Raw genomic sequence first — 27,979 nt, forward strand, 5'->3', positions numbered from 1 at the left:
ATTTTAAAGGAGTTCTAGGCAATAGAAACCATTATCTTTGTCCAGAGAGCCCGTCCACATATGCAGAATGAAATAGAACAGAGAAATAATTATCTCTGCACATTTTCTCACAACAAAAATAAATGAAAAGACAGTATCATTGTCTTAACTATTTGGAACTTTTATGTGCAGCTGATTAGGAAGAATGATTTATCGTAATATCACAATTTATATTATCTTTGTTGTAGTCAGTAACAATCTCATAAAGTTTTATAGCATAAAATTATAACAAGTGGTGGGACTTTTTCTTGCCCTCTATATTCTACAACATAATTGTAGTAAGGTCAGCTATAACTTAAATTCATGTACTATATTTAGAAACTGTACTTTAATAACATACATTTTGGGAATGAAAATTAATCAAGTACCTTTCCAATATGTTATCCAATTCAATTTGAACAGTGTCTTTATTCCAGTAACATTGTATAGAGAAACAAAACACAATTTCCTAAATTAATCATCTCAAACCAAAGAGTGCAAGTCTTTAGCTACAGAAATGAAAGAAGCAAATAGGATTCTGATGAAACCAATTTTCAGCTCTGAAACTACTGGGATGACTAGTTTTTAGACATTATTTTGACCATGCACCTGGCTGTTTTAATATTTCTTGCATATGATCCTGCAAAGAGACCACTGCACTGTTTTCTGTGGGGATTAAGAGTAAAGCTGTAGAAAAATGACCAGCTTGGCTAGATAGATATGTTGGAATTTAGAGCTTCAATTTTCTGCATTTGCAGCTTTAATTTATTATAGTTGACTTGCTAAATTTGGAATTGGATTTTTATTATCTAAATTGATTATTGTAAAGAAGGAATAGGATAATTCTTCCATTACTGAGGATTGTGGGTAAATCTCTGCTCAAGTTAGAGATGTGTTTCTCTCTACTTTTTCCCTGTAAAACTCTCTAATTTAGCCACCTGAATTAACAAGGCATCACAGAATCCTAACTTATTTACATTATTGCTCTGGAGAGAAAAGCAGTTGAACAGAAGGGATATTGTAAACTACGATTGGAATGAATTTATTAAGCCCTCTACAAACTTGCCTGGAACACATTCAATTTATATTTTAGAACTTTGACTTATTTTGCGTAGGCAACTTCCTACATATCTATGGTTATGTGCATTTAGTTCAGGAGTTCTCCAGTTTTTAGGATGTGAGTGGATATTTAATGAATCTTTTGAATCTGTGACTGAATATCAGTTACCCGTTTTAGCACTTATAGTCGTTATTCATGATTTATAGTGTTGTCAGTAGGAAAGATACTTGCATTTATTCATCTTGGCTTAGCAAGGAATTTGCACTGAGCTATATTATTGCCTTGTGTCTCTTGTTTATGACATATGGCATGAGATTTTGTGGGGTTAGGTTACTACAGGTTGTCTTTATAATCTGGACCTCAAGAAAATGAGATTGCTCGTTTTAACACTATTATTATTAAAATTTAGCCCCGCTGTGAGAAGGGAAGATAAGCAGTATTTGCCAGAACCTCCTCTTATTTGCCAATATACATAGGACACCCTTAGTCTTGAATGCCCTTGGAAAAGTATGTCTGAAGAGTAATTATTAGCCTTGGCTTGACTCTTATAAAGAACTATTTAAATCTAAGTCAGTTTTATTATTATCATCAGATTCTGAATTTTCAGAGTAGATGTTGAAACTCAACTTAGACCTGAGAATTACTTTCCTCCTTCTCCCTCCTCCCGACAACCAAACTAAAACAAATAAAAAAAGCCTGCCTCTCTGAAGATGCTTGTCTCTACTCATAGGACTACAACTACTCATACATTTCCCTCTAAAACAATCTGAGACATAGCATCAACTTTATGGTGAATATTGATGTAAGCTAGCTCTCCATAGATATAAAAACATGGCAGAGATCCCTTGAGGCTTTGCCAAATGTCTATAATATTATTTTCTAATCAATAGAATTTATATATTAATAAATTACTCAGTCCTTAAGGGAGTAAAGATATAATCTTTACCAGTAAGTCAGAATTAAACCAATTCCTAGGCAATTGTTTGAATAATTCTGAAACTAAAAGAGTCCTAGATCCTGGATGTACAGTCCTCAAATCGAATCAAATGCGAGAACTGTCAAACCAAAAAGCTGTAGCATCCAGAAACCCATCAATTGAATTTGTGTTCTGTTTTGCTACCTGCTAAAAAATGCATAACCATGAGTCTGAAGGGAGGCATTTCCTCACATTTCCACCATGTGGAATAAAAACATGTTGATTACCTAGTTCCTCCTTGGTCAAATACTCACCCGAGGTTGTAACTTTTAAATTCTAATATCACACTGTATTGCCAAGGGGCCATCTGAAGCATGAAGAAAGGCAGCTCTTTTATACTGTTGTTGGGACAAGTGCTTTGGGGGAAAGTAAAATTTCTATACCTTCTTTTCTGACTCATCAGATGGCTGTCCAGGGCTCATCTTAATCAGATGATCTACCTTTTCAATTTAGATGTGTACTTTTGTCAGGCTCCTCCACGGAACAGATTATTATGGCATAAAGTTTATATTTCATATAAACCTAAAGTAGAAATTTTAAACTTTATCTCCTTAAAAGAAGTTATTTTTATTTTCACATTACTGGCTATTTATTTAAACCACTATAAATATTTTGAAATTTTGTGGCCCGTGTGGAAAATATTTTCAAATTAATATCATAGTTTATAAATGTATGATGTAAGGAAAATGTGAATATATGATACTTTTAATGAGAATTGGTAGCAAACACTATTTATTATAATAAATAGAACTCTTTAGGTTCAAAGGGAGACAATGATTCCTGTAAACTCTTAAAACATTTTATAATTATTTCTATGAACTATGATTGACAACATAGTCTTTTTTATTTTTAGGGATTAAACAATGTTATTGCTATAGACTTTGATTACAGAGAAGAATTCATCTATTGGATTGATTCTAGCCGACCAAATGGCAGTCGCATAAATAGAATGTGTTTAAATGGAAGTGACATTAAGGTAACTAGACATTACGATGATAAGACTGTTGAATATTATATCAGTCTGATTGAATTGTATAGAAACTGTTATTTTATGACCGTGATCTTACTCATAGAATACATTAGGGTAGTTTCAATTTCACATTTCGACAGTGTGATTAATACTTTAAATATGAAATATGAGACCTTTTATTCTTATGTTTCATCATAACACTATTACTTGTAATAATATAAACATCAAATTGAGTAAATAAAATCTGGATCCTTATTCACAGCCCTAGGAAATGGGATAGGTGTTTTCAGCTTGAAGGATTAGTGCCTGTAATTCAATTGTATTGATTTAAATAAAATATAAAGTTGAGTAAAAAATTTGTAATTGAAAAAGTTAAATGTTAGAGTGTGGATTGAAATTACAATACTGTTAAAATTAATCAATTACAGATGTAAATAATTGAATGCATTTGTATAAAATTATGAACATTCCGATTTGAGAGGATGACATTGATATCACAGTTCTGTCATGTGTATGATGTCATATTCTAGATATGAGCAACTGGGTACCATCTTATGTTATTCTGAGTTTTAAAATCAAATTCTTAATACTGTATGTATTCATTAAAATATTTTATAAAGAAGTTTCAAATTAAAGTGAACAAAACCCATCAATTACTTTAACTTTTTTGTAACCATCTATATCATATATAATTTCATTTTGGGTGAAAGCAATCCATTTTGAAAATATTAATGAGATCTTAAAGTGTGCATGTACAATGATGAAACAAATAGTAAGCTGGGTTCAAGTGATTTAAAGTAGCTGTATTTAATAATGGTTTATATAATAAAAAATCAGTATATAATAGTGATAGGCAGATTGATTCGAGCCAACCCAATGGTTAAATAGAACAGATAAACAGATGAGTTTTTTGTCAATTTATTTTACAATTAATTTAAAAATTGTGGAAGTTACATTACTCAAACTTTATCATATATTTTATTACAATACATTTAAAAATTTTAATTTACCTTTATATTTTTTGAAAATACTTTACTATTTTTGAAAGCATATTCTCTACTGCCTGGCCACTACTACTCCATTACTACTTTAAATCATGTATTTATATAAGGTTATGTAAAGATAGAATACATCTTTATTCCCTTAATTTTATTAATTCACTGATTTTCATGTAAATAGCCATGCCAATATTCCAAATTTGAAATATAGTGGGTAAAAGAAAAACAGATGTCCTGCATTTCATTATAGGAGACTGATATTATTTATTGTTACAAATGAGCATATTACCAGTTTCATTTGTATCTTTATTATTGATGGCACTAGGGAAAAAGATAAATTTTAAATTGTATTGGCATTTTATTGTCTTTAACTATGTAACTATTGGCTTCTATGTAGTTTCAAGTTTCAATTGTTTATTTGACATATTTCTAAAAGTACTGGAAATTCAGAAATGCCAGCCATATAGATCAAAAGTTATTGATCATTTTATATATATTATATTTATGCATGCAAAGACTGTATTTCATATTGTATTTGGTATATTCATGGAATAAGGTTGACAACAGCAGCTGAATGTGTACATTGTTACCTCCCTTTGGCTAGGTTCGAAATAGTGCATATTCTCCTTGGTGTTTTCTTCTCTCCTTATAGCCATCTAAATAGGGCAAAAGCAGCAGGGAGAGTGATGAATGCTACTGCTATCTCTCCCAAACTGGTTAAAGAAAAATAATGTCTCTAAGTGTGTGTGGGTTTTTTCTGTGTGTGTGTGTGTGTGTGTGTGTATGTGTGTGAGAATTTTATTCCAAATTTTAAGAGGATGAATAGATTACACTTTAACAAAAATGTGAACAACAAATGTGCAACTCTCCAACAACTTTTTAAAATTATTTTGTTTAAACCTATATGTAATTTGTAGGGACCTAATTACACATTAGGTAATTTCTCACAAACAAGTAAGTAATTGGATTGCGGTCAATGGTTCTCTTCTTATCTAAGTTCCATTCCTTATGTTTAAATGGAATCCTATATCTCTGTAAAAATCAAGAAGCAATTGCTCACTTTTTATGCTAGGGATTTACACTGTTAACTTTTTAAATTCTTGTTTTGTAGGTAGTTCATAACACAGCGGTCCCCAATGCACTTGCTGTCGATTGGATTGGAAAAAACCTCTATTGGTCTGACACAGAAAAAAGGATCATTGAAGTATCCAAACTCAATGGCTTGTACCCTACTATACTCGTTAGCAAAAGGCTGAAGTTTCCCAGGGACTTGTCTTTAGATCCTCGAGCTGGGTTTGTAACAACTGTTAAAAATCTTAAAGATTAAGGCTGTGGATTACATTCATAGTGGTAAATAAATCTAGTTCTGTAGGTCATTAACATGGAAATCCAACGTAACGTTTACGTGTGTAGAAATTCTTACATGGAAATTAAAAAAAAAACAGTGATGTGAGTATCACAATAAAAGGAATAAAATTAAGATGATTGAATTTTACAGAAACTATTTTTTAAAATATTTAAACATGACTATTTTCCAATGAGTTGATAAATCCATGGTAGGAATGAATAAAACATACAGATTTCACTGATTTAATGCCTTTAAATCTTGAAGGAAAGGGAAGCTAAGAACAAATTCTTAGGTGATGTTTTGCAGTAGTTGGGGTAGTCACAAATATGGACAATGTAATCCCTGCACCACTTTATACCAGGAGACATAAGCAGTATCCGTGGATAATAAATGACGGTGCATTATCATGTGCCTTCAAGATGAAAAGCTGAATGGGACTATGGGGAAGAGTTTGTGGTGGATCTGTTTCATTTGCATTTCATTGCGAGAATGAGAAGTCATAGTAAGGACCAAGGACAGCAGGCTGGACATTTCAGATGAGGGATTGAATACATCTGAAGGTGTCAAAGCTGTCTAGTGTATGTTTGCTAAAGTTCTATAGATTATGACCATTATAATTCACTTTCAATTATGTTGTTTTGGTCAGTAGAGTATACAAAACTTTTCAACTTTTTGCACTGTAATTTAGAGTGATTACATGCTCCAAAATCATCTTTGGAGAAGTTCAACCTACTCAACATACTTAGTAAAATAACAAATTTAAAGAACGGTTGATGTTTTGAAATAGGACACATTCACAGTAGCAAGTGTTAGGATAACTTTGGTACTCCAAATTTTCTGCAATTTAAATTAATTTTATTCACATATTTCACCAAACCACAGCTTTTATCATACCATATGCAACAATTAGATTTTGCTTCTGGTTAATGTATCTCTGTTAATTTTTTTGGTCCCTCGTATTTATAATTGTCGAAGTTATGTCATAGTATATTTTATAAGTTAATTGTATACATTAATTTAGGTAAAAATAGTACCTAATAGGAGAAGCTTTGTACTGTGCATATATTTTTGTTTTCAAGGTAATGTGCTCATTTTAACTTTTCACTATATAATTATGCAATCATTTTCTTACCTTTTTGAATATTTTCTTTACCATAGCAACAGAAGTTTCAAGGAGTGTCAATTTTAATTTAAACAGAATCACTAGAAAGTCTCTTTATATGTATGTTTTAAGAAATAATGGCCAGATGTACTAAATTTGGCTATCATCTATTCATTCTTAATTATGTGAATATTTCAATTTCTTGGATATTTTATAAGAAAATATTTATTTTTGATTTTTGATAGCTGGGTGTGGTGGCTCATGCCTGTAATTCCAGCACTTTGGGCAGCCAAGGCGGATGAATCACTTGAGGTCAGGAGTTCAAGACCAGTCTGGCCAACATGGCAAAACCCCGTCTCTACTAAAAATACAAAAATTAGCCAGGCGTGGTGGCACGCACCTGTAATCCCACCTACTTGGGAGACTGAGGCAGGAGAATTGCTTGAACCCAGGAGGCAGAGGTTGCAGTGAGCAGAGATCACGCCACTGCATTCCAGCCTGGTGACAGAGCGAGATTCTGTCTCAAAAACAAACAAACAAGCAATATATATATATATATATTTGAATCTCTAAACAATTGTTTTTTTCTTCAAAATCAATATGGCTGGCTTAGCTTCTCATTTCATGCTATTCAAGATGCTTCACTTTCTAATGAAAGAAACATTACCTGTTTGATAATAGCAGTCTGTGGTCTTTTCTATTTATGAAGCAAAAATGTGTCCTATTCTAGTGAATGCAGCTGAATCTATTAATAGCTTTAAGTTTTATTTCTCCCAGGTTACAGTTATTAGCCCATAAACTGAAAGCAGCCTTAAGTTATCATCAACATAAACCCATCCATTAAAAACGTCAATTAAAATAGCACAGTACAAAATTATTGTAGATGTTATAAAAGACTCCACTGATTTTATTTTTGGATAATATTTGGATTTTGATATAGATATGTCATATTATAACCAAAGAAAAAGGTAAAAGTTGGACCTCTTCATGAAACAATTAAAAACAACTGTTTTAATGGATAAAATTTAATGGCACCTTTTTGTTCATGCTGTTTTCCTAGTTCCCCTGAGTGAGAAAATCAGGCAACTTGGATTTTAGCATTGATGAGATGAACTCTAGGGTGAAAATGCCATAACTGTATAAAATATTATGCAATCTTGCTTCAAAAATGAAAACTTAAATTTAAGATTAATAGAAATGCAATTGAACCTTCCTAATTCAGATTGCCATTGTGACTTGCATATGTTTTGATTATATCAAAACTACTGACTCCTGTTTCCTTGAGAAGTATTATGATTTCTGTCCTGATATTTAGTGAGGAAAAGGAGAGAATTTGTTTAAGGGAGAAGGAAAATCATTAGGCTGTCCTGTGTATTAAAGCAACAATACTTTTAGAAGATGTCTTGGGGGTCCTTTCTGTATTTAAATAATAGTATGTCAATTATTACAATATCACTTTAGATATGGTATTTAGTAGGAACATAAAGAAGATACAAGTAGACAGAAAATCTTAGCTATTATGTTTAAATTCAATTGAAATCCTAATTTTTCTTATAATTTTATCTTAAGCTTCCTGTTATTTTGTGTAGTGTGGGAATGAGTATTCTAATTTATTATTAATTTAGGGTAATTGAAATAACTTACATTCAATATTGATGAAAATTACTCATATGTAGGATATGTATAAGCATTTTAAACAGAACAGAGAATATAAATATGTTAAAACTCTGCTGCACATTTTATCTTTTTGTATAATCAGTGTCACTTTAGTTAATCATAACAAAGACCATTATGATAAACATTAAAGTGAATGTATGATATGCCTAATTAACAGAAAACGTTACATATACTCATTCATTTATTCAACTCATATTTCCTGAACATTTAGTATATGTCTGACACTGTTGGTAGGAGTGAGAATAAAAATAAAAGGCACGGTCCCTTGTCTTCAAGTATGTTACAGTCTAAAATAAAAGGCATGGTCCCCCATCTTCAAGTATGTTTCAGTCTAGTATGTAGGTACTTGCTTAAATAATCACAATACCATACAATAACTTTTAAGGTAGAGAAAATGGGAAGTGTTTCTATCTCAACGGGGTTCAGAGACAGCTTCCTGAACAAGAATGGTAGAGTAAGAACTAGCTGAGTGATGTGGTGCTCTACAGGGCAAGAGATATTGTTGGCAAAAAGAACAGTCTCTCTGGGAAAAAACAGACACACAGAAGAGCATGGTACATCCAACAAATTACAAGGAACTTACACAGTTGGAGCAAATTAAACATATGTAATTATGGAACCAGTTCACTTTACAGAGTAAAGGAAAGCTAGGAATAAGTCAGAACACAACACACAATAACAACAAATAACAAACATTGCAAGGCTTCTGTCTTGGGCAAACAGGTAAATAGAGGAGTTGTCCCCAGAATATGGGAATAAAGAAAAAGAGAAAAATACAAGAAAGGGCAACAATCAGTTTGTAGATCTATTGGGATTGGGAGTTCCATAATAATAATAATAATAATAATAATAATAATGGCTACCATTTCTATAGCATTTTTTGAGTTAGAAAGCTCTCAGTTTATCACTTCAAATGCATGTACTGTTTATCCAGAGTCTCTGAGAAACATAGAATTATTTGTATTACTTTCTGTATAGTTTAGATAGGCACATTTAACCACGAACTGGCTAAGTGACTTTCTCAGAATCATTTAGGTGATAAAATATTACACCGAGGATTTAATTCAGTTTTCAGACTTTGGTCCTAGACTTTTCCTATTACATCATGTCAGAGTGTCTAGTAACAAAATAACTGTGGATCATAAACATGTGCAAAAGCCATTCGAAAGAGGGATAAAGGAAAAAAAGAACTCCAAATCCTGTAGTTTCTTCCATTTTAACAATTATCCTTTTTAAAAGATTTAAAATTAGGACAGGTGAGGGCTGGGCACAGTGGCTCATGCCTGTAATCCCTGCACTTTGGCAAGCCAAGACGGGCAGATCACATGAGATCACGAGCTGGAAACCAGCCTGGCCAACATAGTGAAACCCCCTCTCTACTAATAATACAAAAATTAACTGGGCCTGGTGAGACACAGGCCTGTAATCCAAGCTACCTGGGAGGCTGAAGCAGACGAATCACTTGAACCCAAGAGGTGGAGGTTGCAGTGAGCCCAGATTGTGCCACTGCACTCCAGCCTGCTTGACAGAGTGAGACTTTGTCTCAAAATAAAGTAAAATTAGTATAGGTGATAAAAGTTTTTTGGAAAGTGAAAAAAGCTACCTAAATCATTACCAGCATGCCTTATTTTAAAAGGCATACTTTCATTTATTTTCCTTCACTAAAATTCTGACAATAGTCTGTTAGAGGCCAGGCACGGTGGTTCATGCCTGTAATCTCAGGACTTTGTGATGCCAAGGTGGGTGTGGATCACCTGAGGTTGGGAGTTAGGGACCAGCCTGGCCAACATTGTGAAACCCTGTTTCTACTAAAAATACAAAAGTTAGTCAGGCGTAGTGGCACGGGCCTGTAATCCCAGCTACTCAGGAGGCTGAGGCAGGAGAATTGCTTGAACCGCGGAGGTGAAGGTTGCAGTGAGCTGAGAGCAAACCACTTTAGCCTGAGCAACAGAGTGAGACTCTGTCTCAAAAAAAAAAAAAAAAAAAAAAAAAAAAAAAATCTGTTAGGAAATCCACAAGGAAATACTAGGTCCCATTTTGAATTTGAAATATATGTTAATGAAAATATGTGAAAGACACTCAGTATTTGGATCCATTATTGCCAATATGGATAATGACAATGCAAATAAATTTAGAAAGACACATTTTTACCCTCTGTATCTTGATATATTTTAAAATGTCCTTCAGCTTTTTCTATAGTTGGAATAACTACCAAGTTTTCCAAGACCAGCAGAAATATTACTTCCTCTCTAAAACATTTTCTAATTGTGCCTAAGTGATCACCACATATTGAACATTTAACATTATATGACTGTTTTTAGTTGAAATGTCTTTCTCTCCATCTAGAACGTAACTTCCTTTAGCACAAAGGTCATGTCTTAATCATTTTTTGTGTCTAACATGGAGACTGTTAAATTCACTGTTGAAGAAGAATAGTAAATGAGTAACTAGATGTACACAGAGAATGAGGTTATAGCTACAGAGACCTTGTGCCTGCACCTATGCACAAACCAATACATTGGTATGTTAATAACCTGCATGTTTCAAAGAGAAGAGTCATGAAGGAACTTTTGTTGTGATGAAATGAAAGGCAGACTAAGATGAAAATTCAGTTTCTGATTTCTGTGGAGGAATACAGAAATATTTCATTAAACTATGTATTCACATAAGAAAAACTTTTTTTAACCAAGTTTTTAAATCTGTCCAAACAGCTCATTTCAGTATTCTCATATTCAGGCAAAAACACACAGGCAAATAATATAAATGATTAATTTCATAATTCAAAGTCAGAAATAATTGCAGTTGGAAGGAAAAAACTTCTTCAAATTTAATACTTGAATTCAGAAAAAAAATAGTAAAAGCTGAGAAAGACTTCTATTTAATCAGTTTTATAGAAATGCAATGTATAATATTCAACTGTAAAAGACATTCTGAAAAATCGCAGAGGCCTATTGTTATGGTTACAACCAGACATTCTTTTATGTGTTATACTTCATTATATCTCACAGAATAGGTACTGTTTAGGGCTGAAATTTTACATATGTGATTGGGGTAAACATTGCATATTATCTGGGTGCAATTTAGGTCTCTTCTTTCAACATTTTCCCTGCAGTTGTGATTTTTAGCTTTAATTATTTATAATAAATTTTTACATAGGTAATTTTAAGGGTTTCATTTCAGGAGTTAAAATTACCCTTATGTTTAGTACAGTCTTATTGATAAATTTGAAAAAAAAAAAGTATAGCAATGGGGCATAAGTATGGAAACGAAATGATATCTAGCCATCAGAAGTTAGCTACCACTTACTGAGAGAAAAAATAAATCCTGTGTTTATGAAAGCTCGTGCTTACCTGAGTACAGTTGAACAACCCTTTCCTTCAGTGTAGTAGAGTATTATCCATAATATTCTTCTGCTTGATGAGTACTTAAATAGACAAATCATGTAATAACTTACATAAAATCAAGGCAAATCATGTCCAAAGATACATACAATCCAGATTCAATAGGTTACCTAGTAGGAGAGTATTACTAAACTAAAAATATATTAATATGCATATTTCATATGAAATCAGATAAAACAATAACAGCTATTATTTGCTGAACACTGGCTACATACTTATCAATGTTCTATGTTTGCTTCATATATTCTCTCATTTAATACTAACAGTGACCCTATGAGAAGAAACTGTAATTGCTTATTTTCGACATGAGGCAATCCAGGCTCAGGAAGGCTAATTAAAGCTCCTAAGTTCACATAACTAGTAATGAGAGGAACTGGGATCTGAGCCCATGTAATCTGTTTCTAGGATTTATTTGCTTCAGATGCTATATAGTGCTCATTAGAAGAGAAGTCAGTGTACAAATCTGGAAACCTGAGTCCTTGTTCCAAGTTTCCCCATCATAATAAACAAAGCAGATAACCTTTTATATTATCAGTTGTCACTTTATCAGTGAAAGCTTTAAGCTACATGATCTCCAGTACTCCCAATAACCAGAATTAGAATTCTCAATTATGTTATACTTTGTCCTAAAATCTGAAAGAAATAAAATGTCATTTTTCTCAAGAAATTTACAAGGTGGTTGTGAAGATAAGTTATTTTTTTCCCCCAAAGAACTATTTGTAAGCATAACAGTTTTTCATGTCTTCCTCCATCTAGGTAAAATTATTATTCACTCTTTTGTACTTCCACAGTAAAATAATTGTATTAGCTGAAAAGTGAAAATGTGAGACTATAATGAAAAACTCTGACTAGAGCTAAATTTCACATAATTCATAAGTGGGGAGTAATTTGGAGAAGTATATTTGGGCCCAGTAAGAAAGGGTTTTCATTTGAGGGAGAGAATGCCAGTTCTGGAACTCTTACCAAACTTATTGAGAGTGATGTAACAGATGTTGGGCTTCATGAAATAATATGCTTTTTCTCTTCTTGGTGTATTTGTTCATGATGATGGTAAGACTACCAGATGAAAAATTTCAAAACACAAATGAAAATTTAAAATTGCAATTATATGGAAGTTGGACCACTTGAAATTTGTAGTTTACTTAATAACTTAAGAAACATTATTATTCACATCCAGTAATTTAATTTGCAGTGCTTTTACTGATAGCATTGATCACATGTATTGATCAACTATAATGGAGAAAACCTTTTTTCACTTTTGAGGTGTTTAAATGGCAAGTACAATTACATGTAGAGTAGCTAAATAGAATGATGAAGACACTCTCTAATTAAACCAATTTGGATATGTTATTTTTAATGTTATAGAAATCATTGAAATATTACTTTTAATTTTTATTTTCTTATATACAATTCTTAAAAAAAACATGGCACATAGCAGCACAAATAAATTTAGTCATATCTAACATGTGAGGGAAGCTGGAATAAATATATTTCAGAGAAATCAAAAATTAGCATGTTAGTATTCCCAAGATTCAAGGTCAGTAAGGCAAAAAGAATTGTTCTGATTTATTTCAACAAGGTAGAGTATCTTTTTCTTTTTACTTCTTTCTGATTCAGTTTCTTCCTTCGTATCTCTTCTGTCGTGATCCCTAGTATAGGCAACAAGGCACTTCTCCATAAATTTATTAGAAAAGAATGAATTGTTTTGTTTCCTAGAAGATGTATTTCGCTGACATGTGTTCACTTTTCAAAAGAAAACTGTACCAAATATAATTCAAGATTTTAAAAACCATAGCATCATCTTTTGAGGGACTTAGGATCTATTATTACTTGATAATTTGAGATTTTCAAAGTATGTTTACAGTTAATATGTATATACAAAAACACTGCGTAGGAATTCCAGTATTGGCCTATGTGAACTTGACTTAGTGTTACCAGACCCAAGTCTATTTTACATTTTGACTTTCAGAGATCTTTGAATCTCTGTTCATAACATTCCACCTTTTGTTTAGGTTTTATCAAAAATATATTGCTTCTTTTTTAAGCACCAGATTTCATTAGTACTTCAATGATAGTTTGACTATCAAATAACTTTTGTATTATCTTTATAAGCCATACTTTTATGCAAACCAAGAAAATGATTGTCAAAACACAATATTGCATGTGTTCTTTACAATGATTATTTAGGTTAGCTTTGTATTTGATAGTGTTTTTTTTTTTTTTTTTCCTGAAAACTCTTTCCTTTTTAGTATGTGTTTAAAATATCTGAACATAATTATGTCTGTCAGAATTTATGAGAAAAAAATTATTTTAAGAATGTTTTAGATTTAAATTGAATATACGGATTTAAATCATATAAAACATTTTTAAACCAAATTATTTGGATGCAAATCTTCTAAATCTGAAGAACTAATTGCTAAGTATTATACCTGGCAAAAAGAAAGAGTGAAATAGAGAAAAATCTACTTGTGTTAATAGATTTCATTTTCAGAATTGGAATGTGATAATAACATTAAAGATCCTATAACTCAAATCTTTATTTTTATAGACAAGGAAACATCTAAAACATAAAGTAATTTCTCTTACTTTGAGGAAAAAACAAAAAAACAAATGGCTTCATTAAACAGAGAAAAATGTCTAAGTAATCTGCTGCTTATACGTTATTTGCATTTAATCAGGTGTAATATTTATACTGAACTCAACCTACTTATATAGTATCAATATTACTTACTTCATTTACTGTTTTTTTCCCCCACTTTCTGAACTGTCCTATATAGAACTTCTAATAACATAATGCAAATCACTGCTGTCCGGTAGAACTTTCTATGATAATGGAAGTGCTCTATATTTATGCTGTTAGATATGATGGCCACTAGACACACGTGGTTACTAAGTACTCGAAATGTGACTCGTGTGACGAAGGAGCAATACGGTTCATTTAATTTATTTTATTTTAATTAGTTTAAACAGTCATAATTGGTTAGTGGATACGATATTTAACAATGCATATTAAGGAAATAAAATGTGCACCTCCATAATTCCTTTTGACTTTTTCATAGATAACACATCAATAGTGATAATTGTATTCCTTCAACATTGATAGATACCTTTTGAAAATTTACATATGTTAGCTTTGAACATCTATAATTGGTTAACATTTGTGATAGTATTATATAATATTATTGTTATATATGAGTTTGTGTTCTAAAATAAACATATCTTTAAAGTTATATGAATATTTCAAATCATACTAGATATGTAATAAAACATCATAAGAAATTTTGCATCAAAGGATGCTTCTTAAAAGCTGTAATTCAGAGAAATGGCAAGAATTAATGTGGAAACAGTTGAGCAAAAAGGTAATATATTGTTTGATGTTTTGCTCCCAGAGAATCTGTAAACAAAATAGTTATGGATTTTCTTTCCTAGGTATTTGTATTGGATTGACTGCTGCGAGTATCCTCATATTGGTCGTGTTGGAATGGATGGAACCAATCAGAGTGTTGTCATAGAAACCAAGATTTCTAGACCTATGGCACTAACAATAGATTATGTTAACCATAGACTCTACTGGGCTGATGAAAATCACATTGAATTTAGCAACATGGATGGATCTCGTAGACACAAAGGTTGGTCCAGTAGCATAAATATTTTAGTATTTTACCAGGTCATAAAATATTTATTAAAAAATATATATTTATCTTATATGCTTTCTCTCATCAAACATTTAATTTAAGATTACATTATTATACTCCTTTATGAAAATATTGATAAATTAGAATGAGACATAATTATTTAAAAATTATATGTTATGCATAAGATATTTTACACTATCAATGTTTTCTTTAATTGTATTTTTCTAAATAGATTTTCTAGTAAATGGGCTGTAGTTTTATAAATTAATATTCACATGTATCCCAATTGAATTGAAATAGAAGGTTATTTGCTTGTAAATATGAGGCTATTCCTGCAATCTGCTAGGATTTCAATTTTCTTAAAAAACTGAGTAAAAGTATAGTTTTATAAGTTATCAGTTAAGCTGTGTACATGACTAATGTTACTGTTACCTAATCACAGCAGCAACAATAATTAACATACAAAATAGTAACAGACAAGGATATAACAGAGAAGAGGTCAAGTATAGTTAAACATGACATGGATATAGCAGAAGCCACAAATGACTCAAATTACATCAAAATGTTTTAGGTAACAGGTAGCTTTTTAAGAATTAGACTTTTTCCTGAACAAATAAATGAATTTTTATTGATCTTCACTAACTTAATGTCACCTTTGCTATCAGGGGTTTACATTTCCAAACATCACTTAAAATAAGAGTTTCAAAGAGAGGTCCCAAATAAAGTCTACATGTTAATAACAGTTTAGCTTGTCAAGTTGCTTCCTTCTCTGGCATTAAGCTTAAGGCAAAAACCCCTGGAGGAGGGAAGGATGAGAAATGATAAGGAAGAAAGGATTTTTCTTAATCATCAAGTAATACTCTGCCAGTGTGTTCCAGTGTGGAATAAAGCAATGAGTTTAAAAAGAGAAAAGGTAAAAGGCACCAAAGTTACACCACTTAATAATTTTACCTACATTCCTGTCAGTTGACGTTTAAACAAATATATCTTTTCATCGTTCTAATTAGCAATGCTGACAGGAAGTTTTTAGAGGTGCTTTCTTAAGGGTAAGAACATTGCAGTACGAAGAGTGCAGTTGGATGAGTCACTTACTTAGGTGTTGACATTCCAATTATGGAGATAAAAAACTCATCAGGATGCAATTTAAGTGAAAAATTATTTAAAGAACACTTTAGGATTTTAATTACAGCAAAAGGAATGTTGACAGATTGAAATCACGCTTAGCATTTAGAAGTTATATCTCCCCCAAAGAATCAATAATGAAATGTTCTGCCTCATTCTTGGGTTGCACAGTTGAAAGTTTTATTGTGACAGTCAATATTTTTCCATGTAACCATAAATCTTTTCATTTTTAGCCTCCATATAAAGTGCTAGGTGGTTGTATATGTATTACTTTTTACTAAAATTTCATTGTACAACAAAATTTATATATATATTTTGATTAGGTAGGTGACTATTTAAAAACACCGCAGTATTAAATATTTGCCTTTCCTTTGAGTCTTTGAAGTTTGAAGCTAAAATTGTTAAAAAATATTAGATCTATTAGAAACTATTGACTTCATTTCCTACTTATTAAAAAATTATGTCACTTATGTGGTGACTAATGCTTTGTTAACCTTAATTCAAAATTAAGTCCATGTTAAAGTGTACTGGTGGTGACTTTGGATAGAGAGACATGTGTAACAGGTAGAAATGGCGCTAAATGTATTAAATAGTAAAATATTTGGCTGAAAGATAGTCTAGTATGATGTTATTAAAAATTACAAACTTGATTTTGAAAATGCATCAAGATTCAAATGGGAAGAAAAGTAGAATTACAGCCTTCAGAATATTTTCTCCTGAAGGTTTTCTCAGAAAGACTCGTGAAAAATTCACTAAGTGCCTTATCAGGCATCTGCCAATATCTGAGCGCAGGCCAATAATTATCTGGTAGTTACTAATGAGGTACTAATTGGAGCCAGCGTGAATTATGCCAACTCTACCATCAACGAAAGAAAGAGCCATGAATTTACCACATTTGTAAAGAGGTATTGGATTATTCTACTTGCATTTGCCACATAAAGACAAAGAACGCTATGGTTTCCTAGTTGTTTATTTGCAGGTGGAAAATGAGACATTCGTATCAATAACTTTTGTGTTACTTCATCACTAGCCACATTGTTTTAAACCAAACCAATGTTATTTTTCTCATTTATTGTATTTCTTAAAACTGAAATCTGAGCTAACCAGAGCAATGAGACAAGCCAGTCATGATAAAGTAATTTGAGAATATAAAAAATATATGAGACTTTTTAGAACAGCAGCCCTTTTTCATAAGCCAAATTTTAGAAAAGTCACCCCTTGGACTTTATGGTTTAAAAAGTTGGGCATTTTTCCCCAAAAGGTATTCCAGTTTACACCACAGAGTAGTTTTATAAATGAAGCATTATTTTATTATTATTTGTCTAGTTCAAGAATATCTGAGGTTTCTAAAAATTCTGTGACTTAAAACAAAGGTTCAGATTATCTCCAAGGTACATGTGCCTTACAATTTGTTTGAGAGCTTCCATTCCTCTTTCTTTGCTCCCTGATACACCCTAATTCACCCTCCTACCAAATCTACACACCACATTGAAAACCTGAACAAAAAATTCCAAAATATATCAGTCAATTTACTAGCTTAGGAAAATTTAGATGCAATCTTAGTCACATGAACCTCTCCCTAATCTTTATCTCTCTGTATCACTCTACTGTTATTCACTATAGTAACATATGATATAATATTAATAATATAGTGATACAGTAAAAGACATGCTACTGAATAAATCAGTGTATTTTAATTTATATCTTCATTAATTTCTTTTATTAATTGCTCTGATTTCTTCTCTTTAACTATGACCATCATTCATTCATTCATTCATTCATTCATTCATTCGTTCATTAGATATTTACTGACCTGTCTTTCTGTGCCGTGCACTATGCTAGGCCCCTGGTGTTGTAAAGATGAATAAGTCTCTACCTTCAGAAAATAATTCAATCGACAAAACCAATATGCAGGAAAAGACATAAATTAGATTGGGGGTAAGACGTATGTGCAAAATATTCCAAAAATGCAGGCAGGAGTAGTGAAGACTGCTAAAGTGGGAAGATCTTTGAGCAGTTTGAGAGATTTAGCAAAAGCTCCCCGTAGAGGGAAAATGTAAGAAGGATTCTTCACACAGAGGGAACAGCATGCGCAAAGATGTGATAGAGTCTTGAAATAGCATGGGGTTTACTCAATTTGGCTATGACTGGAAGTCATATAAGAATGAGATAATGACACTAGATGCACAAGGGCAAATTGGGGCCAGATTGTCACAAGCCTTGTATGCTAAGTAATTTGGAATTTATCCTTAGGTCACAGGGAGCTATTGATGGTGTTTAGTTGATGGAGTGCTGTTATTAGATTTGACAACAGCATGTGAAATGAAAGACCCTGGAAGGGCAACCAATTTAGAGACTGTTAAAATATTTTAGGAGAAAATATTTGAAGTGATTATAGCTGTGGGAATGGAGATACAGTGTTAGAGTCAATAGTTATGTAGTAGACCAAATTGGAGATATATGTAAGCTTAGAAATACTGGTAGTGGCATTATAAAAATTAAATAAATGATTTACATTATTATTGAATAGCTAGGGGAAAAGAATTCCAATATTTGATGACTTATTAGTTTTGTATGTATTTGTACATTTTTTAAAAGAATTAATAATGCCAAACTAAGCCTAATTTAGATATTCAGAATCTCTATGTTACGATGCTCTACTTTGGTGGGAGATGCGTTAATTTTAACAGCAAAAGTGCTATTCTAAAGATGTATTAAACATTCTATATTATGTCCTTCCCTAAAAGGCATTTCAGAAAACCTGATAATTTAACTAAAGTTCACAAATAAGTGACACTCTTTCTGCCTACTCTCTCTTGAGACGTGGAATAGGTCCAGTGAGAAACTTGGCAATTTGAGGATGTTTTCCAGGTGGAAATATTCAGTTTTTAAATACAGTGTTACACAAAAGCACACTGATCCTAATATATGAATAAAAATAGTATTCTTCTAGGTCCATACATATGCGACTGATTCCTTACAACTCCCCAACTGAAACCCTCCTAGGAGAATTTTAGGCTTTGATTTTAGATAAGAAGTAATATGCCTTTGCTGGAGTACTGATTTTTTTTTTTTTTTTTTTTTTTTTTTTTTTTTTTTTTTTTTTTGAGACAGAGTTTCGCTCTGTCGCCCAGGCTGGAGTGCAGTGGCCGGATCTCAGCTCATTGCAAGCTCCGCCTCCCGGGTTTACGCCATTCTCCTGCCTCAGGCTCCCGAGTAGCTGGGACTGCAGGCGCCCGCCACTTCGCCCGGCTAGTTTTTTGTATTTTTTAGTAGAGACGGGGTTTCACTGGGTTAGCCAGGATGGTCTCGATCTCCTGACCTCGTGATCCGCCCGTCTCGGCCTCCCAAAGTGCTGGGATTACAGGCTTGAGCCACCGCGCCCGGCCTGGAGTACTGATCTTTAAGCGAAAGATCTCCTCAAACTGGAGAAATAAAACCTTTAAGATCTTAAAAGAAGTCTGGGAACCTCAAGGAGCTGGGGGTCAGGTTGGGATGGGATCTTCTGCTAACTAGCTTATTCACCCTGAACAGTGTAGTTAAATTCCCTGGGCCTCAGTTGCCTCATTTGTAGAAATAAGGGTGTTGAAAAATATTACATGAAAGGAAAGTCCAGAACTAAAATTTTAAGCCTCCAGTTACATGGATCAATCAACACTTCTAGCATCTTTGCCAAATCTCCACTTTTGAATCTCAAATGAGTCTCCCTTAGTTTAAACCTAAGAGAGGGAGGTTGGAAATCTGTAATAATTAAATGCTTTCTCATTCAACCTTGATGAAAATATCAAACTACCAAAACAATCCCCTGTCCTGAGTGTTATCATAAAGGTTATTAACATATTTTAAAGTTGAACACTTGTAAACTAATCAAAGTAATGATGAGGGAGAAAACCTATACTCTTGAGTGTTACCTTGTACTGTATGTTTTACACATACTATTTAGTTTGTCTTTCAACAGACATTTTCTTAGCCTGCTAATGGGATTCCAAGAACAGGGGTCATCCTCTTATGAACCAATTATTTTATTAGAAGCCTACTGATTTCAAGGGACTGTGCTTGATGCAATATGTGCTCTTGTAATTATTCTACCAATCTATATATGTAATAAGTGCTATTAAAGCCATTTGCCAGCAAGGGAATATGTTCAAAGAGATTAAGTAACCTGTCCAAAGTCATAGCGCTAGTAATCAGGAGAATCAAAATTTGAACTGAGATCTACCTAATTCCAGGGCCTGATATCTTTCCAGTTCTCACACAGCACCCTTGTTTTTGAACAGACAATTGAAGATTGAAACCTGCTTGTTAAAGCCTCTAATATTAATAGTTATAAGTGTACACTTACACAAATAAAGTTGTATCCACACCTGAAATCTTTTGGATTGATTTAAATATTGGACAGGTAAATTGCATAATATATGAGGAAAAAACACACAAAAACAAAACCACTAGAATATAATTACTATAAAATGAAGCATGTATCTCAGTAAATCCAAATATTTTTTGTGTCTTTTCCAAAATGAAAAGAGCAATGATGTTGCTTTAAAATGTTTATACTGTGTCTTAGTCTGTCTGGGATGCTTTAGCAGAATACTATTGGATGGATAATTTATTGCTTACATTTCTGTAATCCATGATCAATCAAGGTGCCAGTAGAATCAGTGTCTAGTAAAGAGCTCGCTGTCTGTTTCATAGATGGTGCCTTGTTGCTGTGTCCTCTCACGGTAGAAGGGACTAGTGAGCTCTTTCGAGTTTCTTTTATAAAGGCACCATTCCCATTTACAAGGATAGAGTCCTCATGGCTTAATCACTTCCCAAAGGCCCACCTCTTAGTACTATCACATTGGGTATTAGGTTCCAATATATGAATTTGGAGGGATGTCAACATTCAGACCATAGCATTCTATCCTTGGACCCCCCAAATTCATGTCCTTCTTATGTGAAAAATACACTTATTTGATCTCAATAGCCCCCAAATTCTTAACTTGTTCCAGCACTAACTCAGAAGTCTATAGTCTCATCTGTATCTTATCTAAATCAGATATGAGTGAAACTTAAGACATAATTTATCGTTCTCCTGCTGTGAACCTGTAAAATCAAACATGTTATCTGCTTCCAAAATACAATAGTGTGCTGGGCATAGGATAAACACTTCCATTCCAAAAGGGAGAAATAAGAAAGAAGAAAGAGGCAATAGATCCTGACCAAACACCAAAACCAAAATGGAAAAAAATAAATCTCAAGGCTCCAGTATAATCTTTTCTTAAGAGCATATCTGGTGAGAGCTCAGAAGAAGAGGAAAGCTATAGAGAAAGGTTTAATATTCTTGAATAAAATCCTCTAAATTTTGCCTTCTGGATACACAGGTGTGGCTGTTGGACCCCAAAAGTTCCAGGGGGGCCTGCCTCCATAATTTTGCTGGGTGTAGCCCATTTTCCACCTCTCACGGGTTGGAATCTCATGCCTGTGGCTCTACCAGGCTGAAGTTGGAAGCTGGTGGCTCTAGCAGTCTGGGGTTTCTGGGTGACTCCACCCCCATAGCTCTGCTTGGCCTTGGCCTTGCCCTATAAGGGACACCGCAGTGGCCCAACTCCATGGTTCCATTATTCATTGCCCCAATAACAGGAGTTCTTACTGTGGCCCCACCCCTGTGGCAGTTGTCTACCCCAACCCCAAGGCTGTCTGTGGCATTGTTTTTGAAATTTAGATCAAGGCAGCCAGACCCTTGCTTCATGTTCACTCTGTGCCGTAGTGGAAATTCCAGTATGTGAACATCACTAAGACTTACTATATTTGACTTCCAAAAGGACAGCCTGAGTTGCATCCGGGCCTGCTTGCACCACAGCTAGGCTGGCTAAAGAGCACCACACTGAAAGATGGGGAGAAGAGCCTTGAAATTGTTCTGCTCCGGCGCCTCTGGCATTCTGGGCCTGTAATGGATGGGGTAGCCTTGAAGACCTCCAAAATGCTTCTGAGGTCATTCTTACATTTTCTTGATAAACAGCACCTGGCTTCCACTATACTAATCTCTTTATCAAATGACCCCTTGGCCACACCCTTGATATTCTCTCTATCACATGCTTGTTCATTCTTTACAAGACGGCCAGGATGAGGATTTTCCAAATCTTTTTCTGCTTTCATTTTAGTTATATATTCCATTCGTAATTCCTTTCTCTCTTCTTGCATTTAACTATAAGCAGTGCAACAAAGCCAAGTACCTCCTTTAACACTTAGAGATTTCTTCTGGAAGATATCCTATTTTATTGCTGTTAAGCTCTGCTTTCTACAAAACAATAGGATGCAAACACAGTTCAACCAATTTCTGTGTCATTTTCTTTTTTTCTTTTTTTTTTTTTTTTTTTTTTTTTTTTTTAACAACAAACACACAAAACATGTTCCTCATTCCCATTTGAGGCTTCATCAGTATGGCCTTTATGATCTGTATTGCTACCAACATTCTGATCACAATCACGCAGATAATCTCTAAGAACATTACGGTTTCCTCTATAGCTTTCCTCTTGTCAACTCTCACCACATTTGCTCTTAAGGTCCTTCTATGGCAATGTACCTCAAAACTCTTCCAGCCACTACCCATTACCCAGTTCCAAAGCTACTTCACATTTACAGTACGTGATGTAATGACAACCTCATTTCTCAGTATGTATTTCTCTTACTTTGTTCAGGCTGCTACAACAAAATACATTAGACTAGGTAATTTAGACACAGCAGAAATGTATTACTCCAGTTCTGGAGGCAGGGAAGTTCAAGACTAAGGTACCAGCAGAGTTGGTGTCAGGTGAGTGCTGGGTCTGCTTCACAGATGCTTTCTTGCTGTATCCTCACATGGCAGTTCCCTGGGGCCATTTATATAAGGTCACTAGTTTCACTCATGAGGGTAGAACCCTCATGACAATCACTTCTCAAAGCCTCCACCTCTACCTTTTAAGACTTTTTTTTCTTTTCTTTTCTTTTTTTTTTTTTTTTTTTTTTTGTTTTTGAGGTGAAGTCTCCCTCTGTCTCCCAGGCAGGGAGTTCAGTGGTTTGATCTCGACTCACTGCAACCTCTGCCTCCTGGGTTCAAGCAATTCTCCTGGCTCAGCCTCCCCAGTAGCTGGGATTATAGGCTCCTGCCACCACGCCCAGCAAATTTTGTTTTTGTTTTAATTTTTACTAGAGATGGGGTTTCACCATGTTGGCCATGCTGGTTTTGAACTCCTGACCTCAAGTGCTCCACCCGCATTGACTTCCCAAAGTGCTGGGATTACAGGCATCAGCCACTGCACCAGGCCTAATATTGTTATATAAGATATTAGGTGTCAACATATGAATTTTGGGGAGACACCAACATTAAGGCCATAGCACCATGATTTAGTGGGATATTTGCATATTAGAGTTTGCTATGTTAAAGTAACTACTATATTCCCTACCTACAGCCTTCTCTGAACGGGTTGTGTATTAACATAAGATAAAAATATCTCCTGAGAAAAATTTTAGAAATAACATTGTATATATACCTTAGCTTAGATATTTCATTCTCCATTTAATGAAAAGAAAGTTAAATATTAGAAAATTATATTTTGACTGGAATTTATTTTTGACCACTTGTATCAAAGTAAATAAATTCAGATTTACTTCTTTTCAATTTTGGTTGCTTGTGCCATTGAACTTCAGATATCTTAGGCAGAGAGGTACTATTTTGGAAAAGAAAAGGCTGAAAATACTGTGTGAATAGTAATAACAAAAGGGTGAACTAAGAAAAAGTTATGTTTGACCTTGAGTTTTTAAGTTTATATGTTCCAATAAATTGGTTTTTTCAGGATACTCTTCTGTGTATCAAAAAATGATTTAACCTTGTGTTAAGTCAGTTGGTTATGTACATATTTTATCCAGCATACTAGAAAAAATTATACTCTAACTGTTAATTTTCTCTGTAGAGTAATAGTTGGGTATGATTCTGAACTATAGTTACCACTGAACTCTTTTATATTTCGTGAGCAAAATTGTTTAGAATTTCTAGCAATTATGTTCACTACAGCTCGTCATTTAAAGGATAACTGTTTCTGTACTTCTAGACCTGCAGAGCCTCATATTAAAGTGTCAGTATTGTAGTCTAACTCTATTGTTTGTTTATTGCTCTGGGATTCCAGTTTGTGTTGTAAGGGGGCAGTTCTGTGTTTGGATTTAAAAATCTAAATCATAACCCATGCAGTGTTAGTCTAATTAATGTTGGAAAAAGGAATCTAGATCTCAGCATGTTACTGATGAAATGGTGTAAAATATGTTTTAAGAGTTTGTTCTGAAGACAAAAATAAAAACACTGAAAGAGACAAATAGAATATTTTGTGTTCACATATTCTGAAACCCAATAGCTCTTGCATTTGGATTTTTAGAAAATTTAAATGTCCACTGTAGCCCACCGGAAAAAAAAAAAAAAAAAAGAGAGGAAGTTGAAAGAATACTTCCCACCAACCACCTCCACTATTTTATAATATTCTAGAGTGTTTCTTTCTTGGTAAGATATTGCATTTTAGTACTTTTGAAAAAAAATTCTATCATTCACAGTCCATTACAAACAGTAGACTATTTTATGCCCACAGTGTTGATGTGCTGCTGTTTACAATACAATAAAAGTTAATGGAAGGGAGCAAAATACAATTCAGTTACTATAGAAATGTTTCTAAACCAGTAAAATAAATTGAAATTAACTGCCGTTTCTAAAATGTCTTAGAATTTCAGTGTCAATCATGCCTTTCAGTTTTGTTCTTTGAATACATTAAATTTGCATATATGTTTAGGGAATTTTTTTTTTTTTTTTTTTTTTTTTTTTTTTTTTTTTTTTTTGCAAATGTCATGTGTTCCACATGCTTGTAAACATAGGGACATTTTAAGTATTACCCTCATTTGAGTTTTCAATCATTTTCAACAACTTCATCTATTCCAAATACAAGGTGGTGGAGGATGCGAAAAGAAGAAGTAGATTAGGGATCAGTAGGTTTACTTCAGGTTACTTCCTAATTTAGGCGTGTTGTTTTGGCAGACTATTGTGCGTTGTTCTTACTCATAGAATAGGGGTTCTATGTATTCAGTGACTTTTCTAACATTTCTTAACAGGAATTTGGCTGAGGTTGAATCTAGGACAGAGAAGCGCTGTTCTACCAATTCTCTCACTTACTCTTCCCTTTTGCTGGGACTACCTGGAACACTGATATAGTTGGGATATTTGTTCCTGCCCAAATCTCTTGTTGAATCATAACTGCCAGTGCTAGAGTTGGGGCCTGGTGGGAGGTGGTGAGTCATGGGGGCAGATCCCTTATGGCTTGTGCTGTCTTCATGATAGTGGTCATTTAAAGGTGTGTGGCACCTCCCCACCTGCTTCTTGCTCCTGTTTTGCCTTGTGATGTGTCTGGTCCCCCTTCTTCCTCTGTCATGATTGTAAGCTTCTTGACGCCTCCCTAGAGGCCTAACAGATGATGCCAGCACCATGCTTCTTGTAAAGCCTGAAGAACCATGAGCCAATTAAGCCTCTTTTCTTTATAAATTACCCAGTCTCAGGTATTTATTTATAGAAATGCAAGAATGATCTAATGCAAACAAGCATTGAAAATGCTTGTGATATGTTACACTCTTTTACATTTTTATTTTAGAAATGTATTTATCATTGCAGGAATATGAGAAGACCAGATACTAAACTCATGTAAATAACTATACTTGATATCTGTCCCAGAGGCAAATGCTTTTCAAAGGCTTCTGTTTTTTGTTAAGACTCTCTAACAAAGAAATTCCTTATGTATATGTGTGTTGAATATAATAATTCTTATAGTAAGTACTTATAGTCCGGTTCAGACTATCACATTTCTGTGTACTGTGAAGGCTTTATCACCAGCAGAAGGGCCCAGAAAGTTTTGAAGCAAAAGGAATATGCTTTACCGAGTGCATGAAGCAATGTTGCTTTGTTTACTTGACAGGTTAGAGAGAATTGTCATCATCCTACTAATGTATTTTTAGTCAGTCTTGTTTTCAAGAGTATACAACAGTTTAGAGAGTTTGCTTTATAAAACTTCACATTCATTAACAGGAATACTCTTTAGATAGTAAATATTGAAATGGCTATATTTGACCTTCTATTATAAACAATTTAAAAATAGGTAAGAGACAGGAAGGGATTAAATGGTATAAATCTAATACTCCTAATATATATGGAGAGTACATATTATTTGAAATGAGAATGTAGACAACATGAGGCAAGAAATACTAGAAAATAATGGGCCATGGATGCCTTCAGCTCTAATAATGCCTTAAATCTGAAAAAGATTTCAAAATACAGTATGAATTTCCTTTTTTATTTTGTTTTATTTTATTTATTTATTTGCTTATTTTTGAGACAATGTCTCACTCTGTTGCTCAGGCTGAAGTGCAGTGGCACGATCTTGCCTCACTGCAACCTCTGCCTCCTGGTCTCAAGCTATTCTGCCCCAGCCTCCCGAGTAACTGAGACTACAGGCATGCACCACCATGCCTGACTAATTTTTATATTTTTAGTAGAGATGATATTTCACCATATTGGCCAGACTGGTCTCGAACTGCTGACCTAAGGTGATCCACCCTTCTTGGCCTCCTAAAATGCTGGGATTACAGGTGTGATCCGCCACTCTTAGCCACAGTATTAATTTCTATGCTTTGACATTATGTATTACACTTTTTTAAGTGTCCCAGTATAAACTACTACACTAAGGAGGGATACAAGTTTATTTTGGACATTTGATCAATATCACTATTCAAAAGTTAGCATATAATCTACTTTCAGGCACTATCAGCTCTGATTTTCCTGCACTATGACATATACTAAAAGGAAAAACTACTTTCCATCCCAGCAAGGTCTCAGTGAAGGACTATGATATTTAATATCAGAAAAATAAACTTTCAATATTCTATCATAACAGTTGGAAATGTTGGCCATCCTTCATGTTCCTGTCGTTTCTTAATGCTTTTATTTTTTTTTTTTGAAAAATTGCTTTTGAACCTTGTTGCCTAAATTTTATTTGTGATACTGTTTGTTACTATCAAGTAGGATGGCATTAAAGAGTAAACAGGCAAAATGTTCACAGAGGCAAAAATTAAACAAAACACTTAAGAGCTGCTCGTTGTAAGTTTTAGGAAATATTTTTTTTTAAATGGTTTGCACAGTAACACCAAAGGAGGCATACATAATTATTAGCAAAGAACAAATGTCCTTGGCCATAAGGTTATATAAAGCATGAACTTTTTTTCCCAGATGCTTTTAACTAAAGCTCTGGCTCAATGATGCTTCTCTGGAGATTAGTCTACCCTGGCCATCTTCCCACCCACCCACTCTTTGTCACTCTTCATCAGCTAGAAACCATTATCCACCCACCCTCCCACTGACTGCTGTCATGAATCTTCCACTTTCTTTGTCGCGTTAAATCACTTTCTGCCGCCGTCTAATTTTATCACCTCTTTACCAGACTATAGTTTTTCATAGCCTCTGTTTAACCTCACCCCATTTTTTCAGTGCTAATTGTTTTTCTTTATCATCACTTTCTTTTTGTTTTTCACACTATGTTACTTTAAGTCACACTCTATCTTCTCTACATATCTCGTTGTGCTCTTATTCTTCTAGAAAAATATCAGGGCAAATTATTAGTGTCAGGGTCTCT

General features: G+C 33.6%; 1 protein-coding gene across 3 annotated transcripts in view; it reads left to right on the forward strand.

The window, feature by feature from the left end:
- Positions 1-27,979, forward strand: part of LRP1B (LDL receptor related protein 1B) — a 1,933,102-nt gene that overhangs the window by 1,662,179 nt on the left and 242,944 nt on the right. For all 3 annotated transcript variants that reach the window (XM_050752792.1, XM_050752793.1, XM_050752794.1), the window contains exons 58-60: positions 2,908-3,030; positions 5,134-5,315; positions 14,980-15,179. In XM_050752792.1, the coding sequence (XP_050608749.1) occupies positions 2,908-3,030; positions 5,134-5,315; positions 14,980-15,179 (505 nt within the window). The remainder of the gene's footprint in view (positions 1-2,907; positions 3,031-5,133; positions 5,316-14,979; positions 15,180-27,979) is intronic.

The sequence above is a fragment of the Macaca thibetana genome, chromosome 12, assembly GCF_024542745.1.
Source record: "Macaca thibetana thibetana isolate TM-01 chromosome 12, ASM2454274v1, whole genome shotgun sequence".
Lineage (NCBI taxonomy): Eukaryota > Metazoa > Chordata > Mammalia > Primates > Cercopithecidae > Macaca > Macaca thibetana.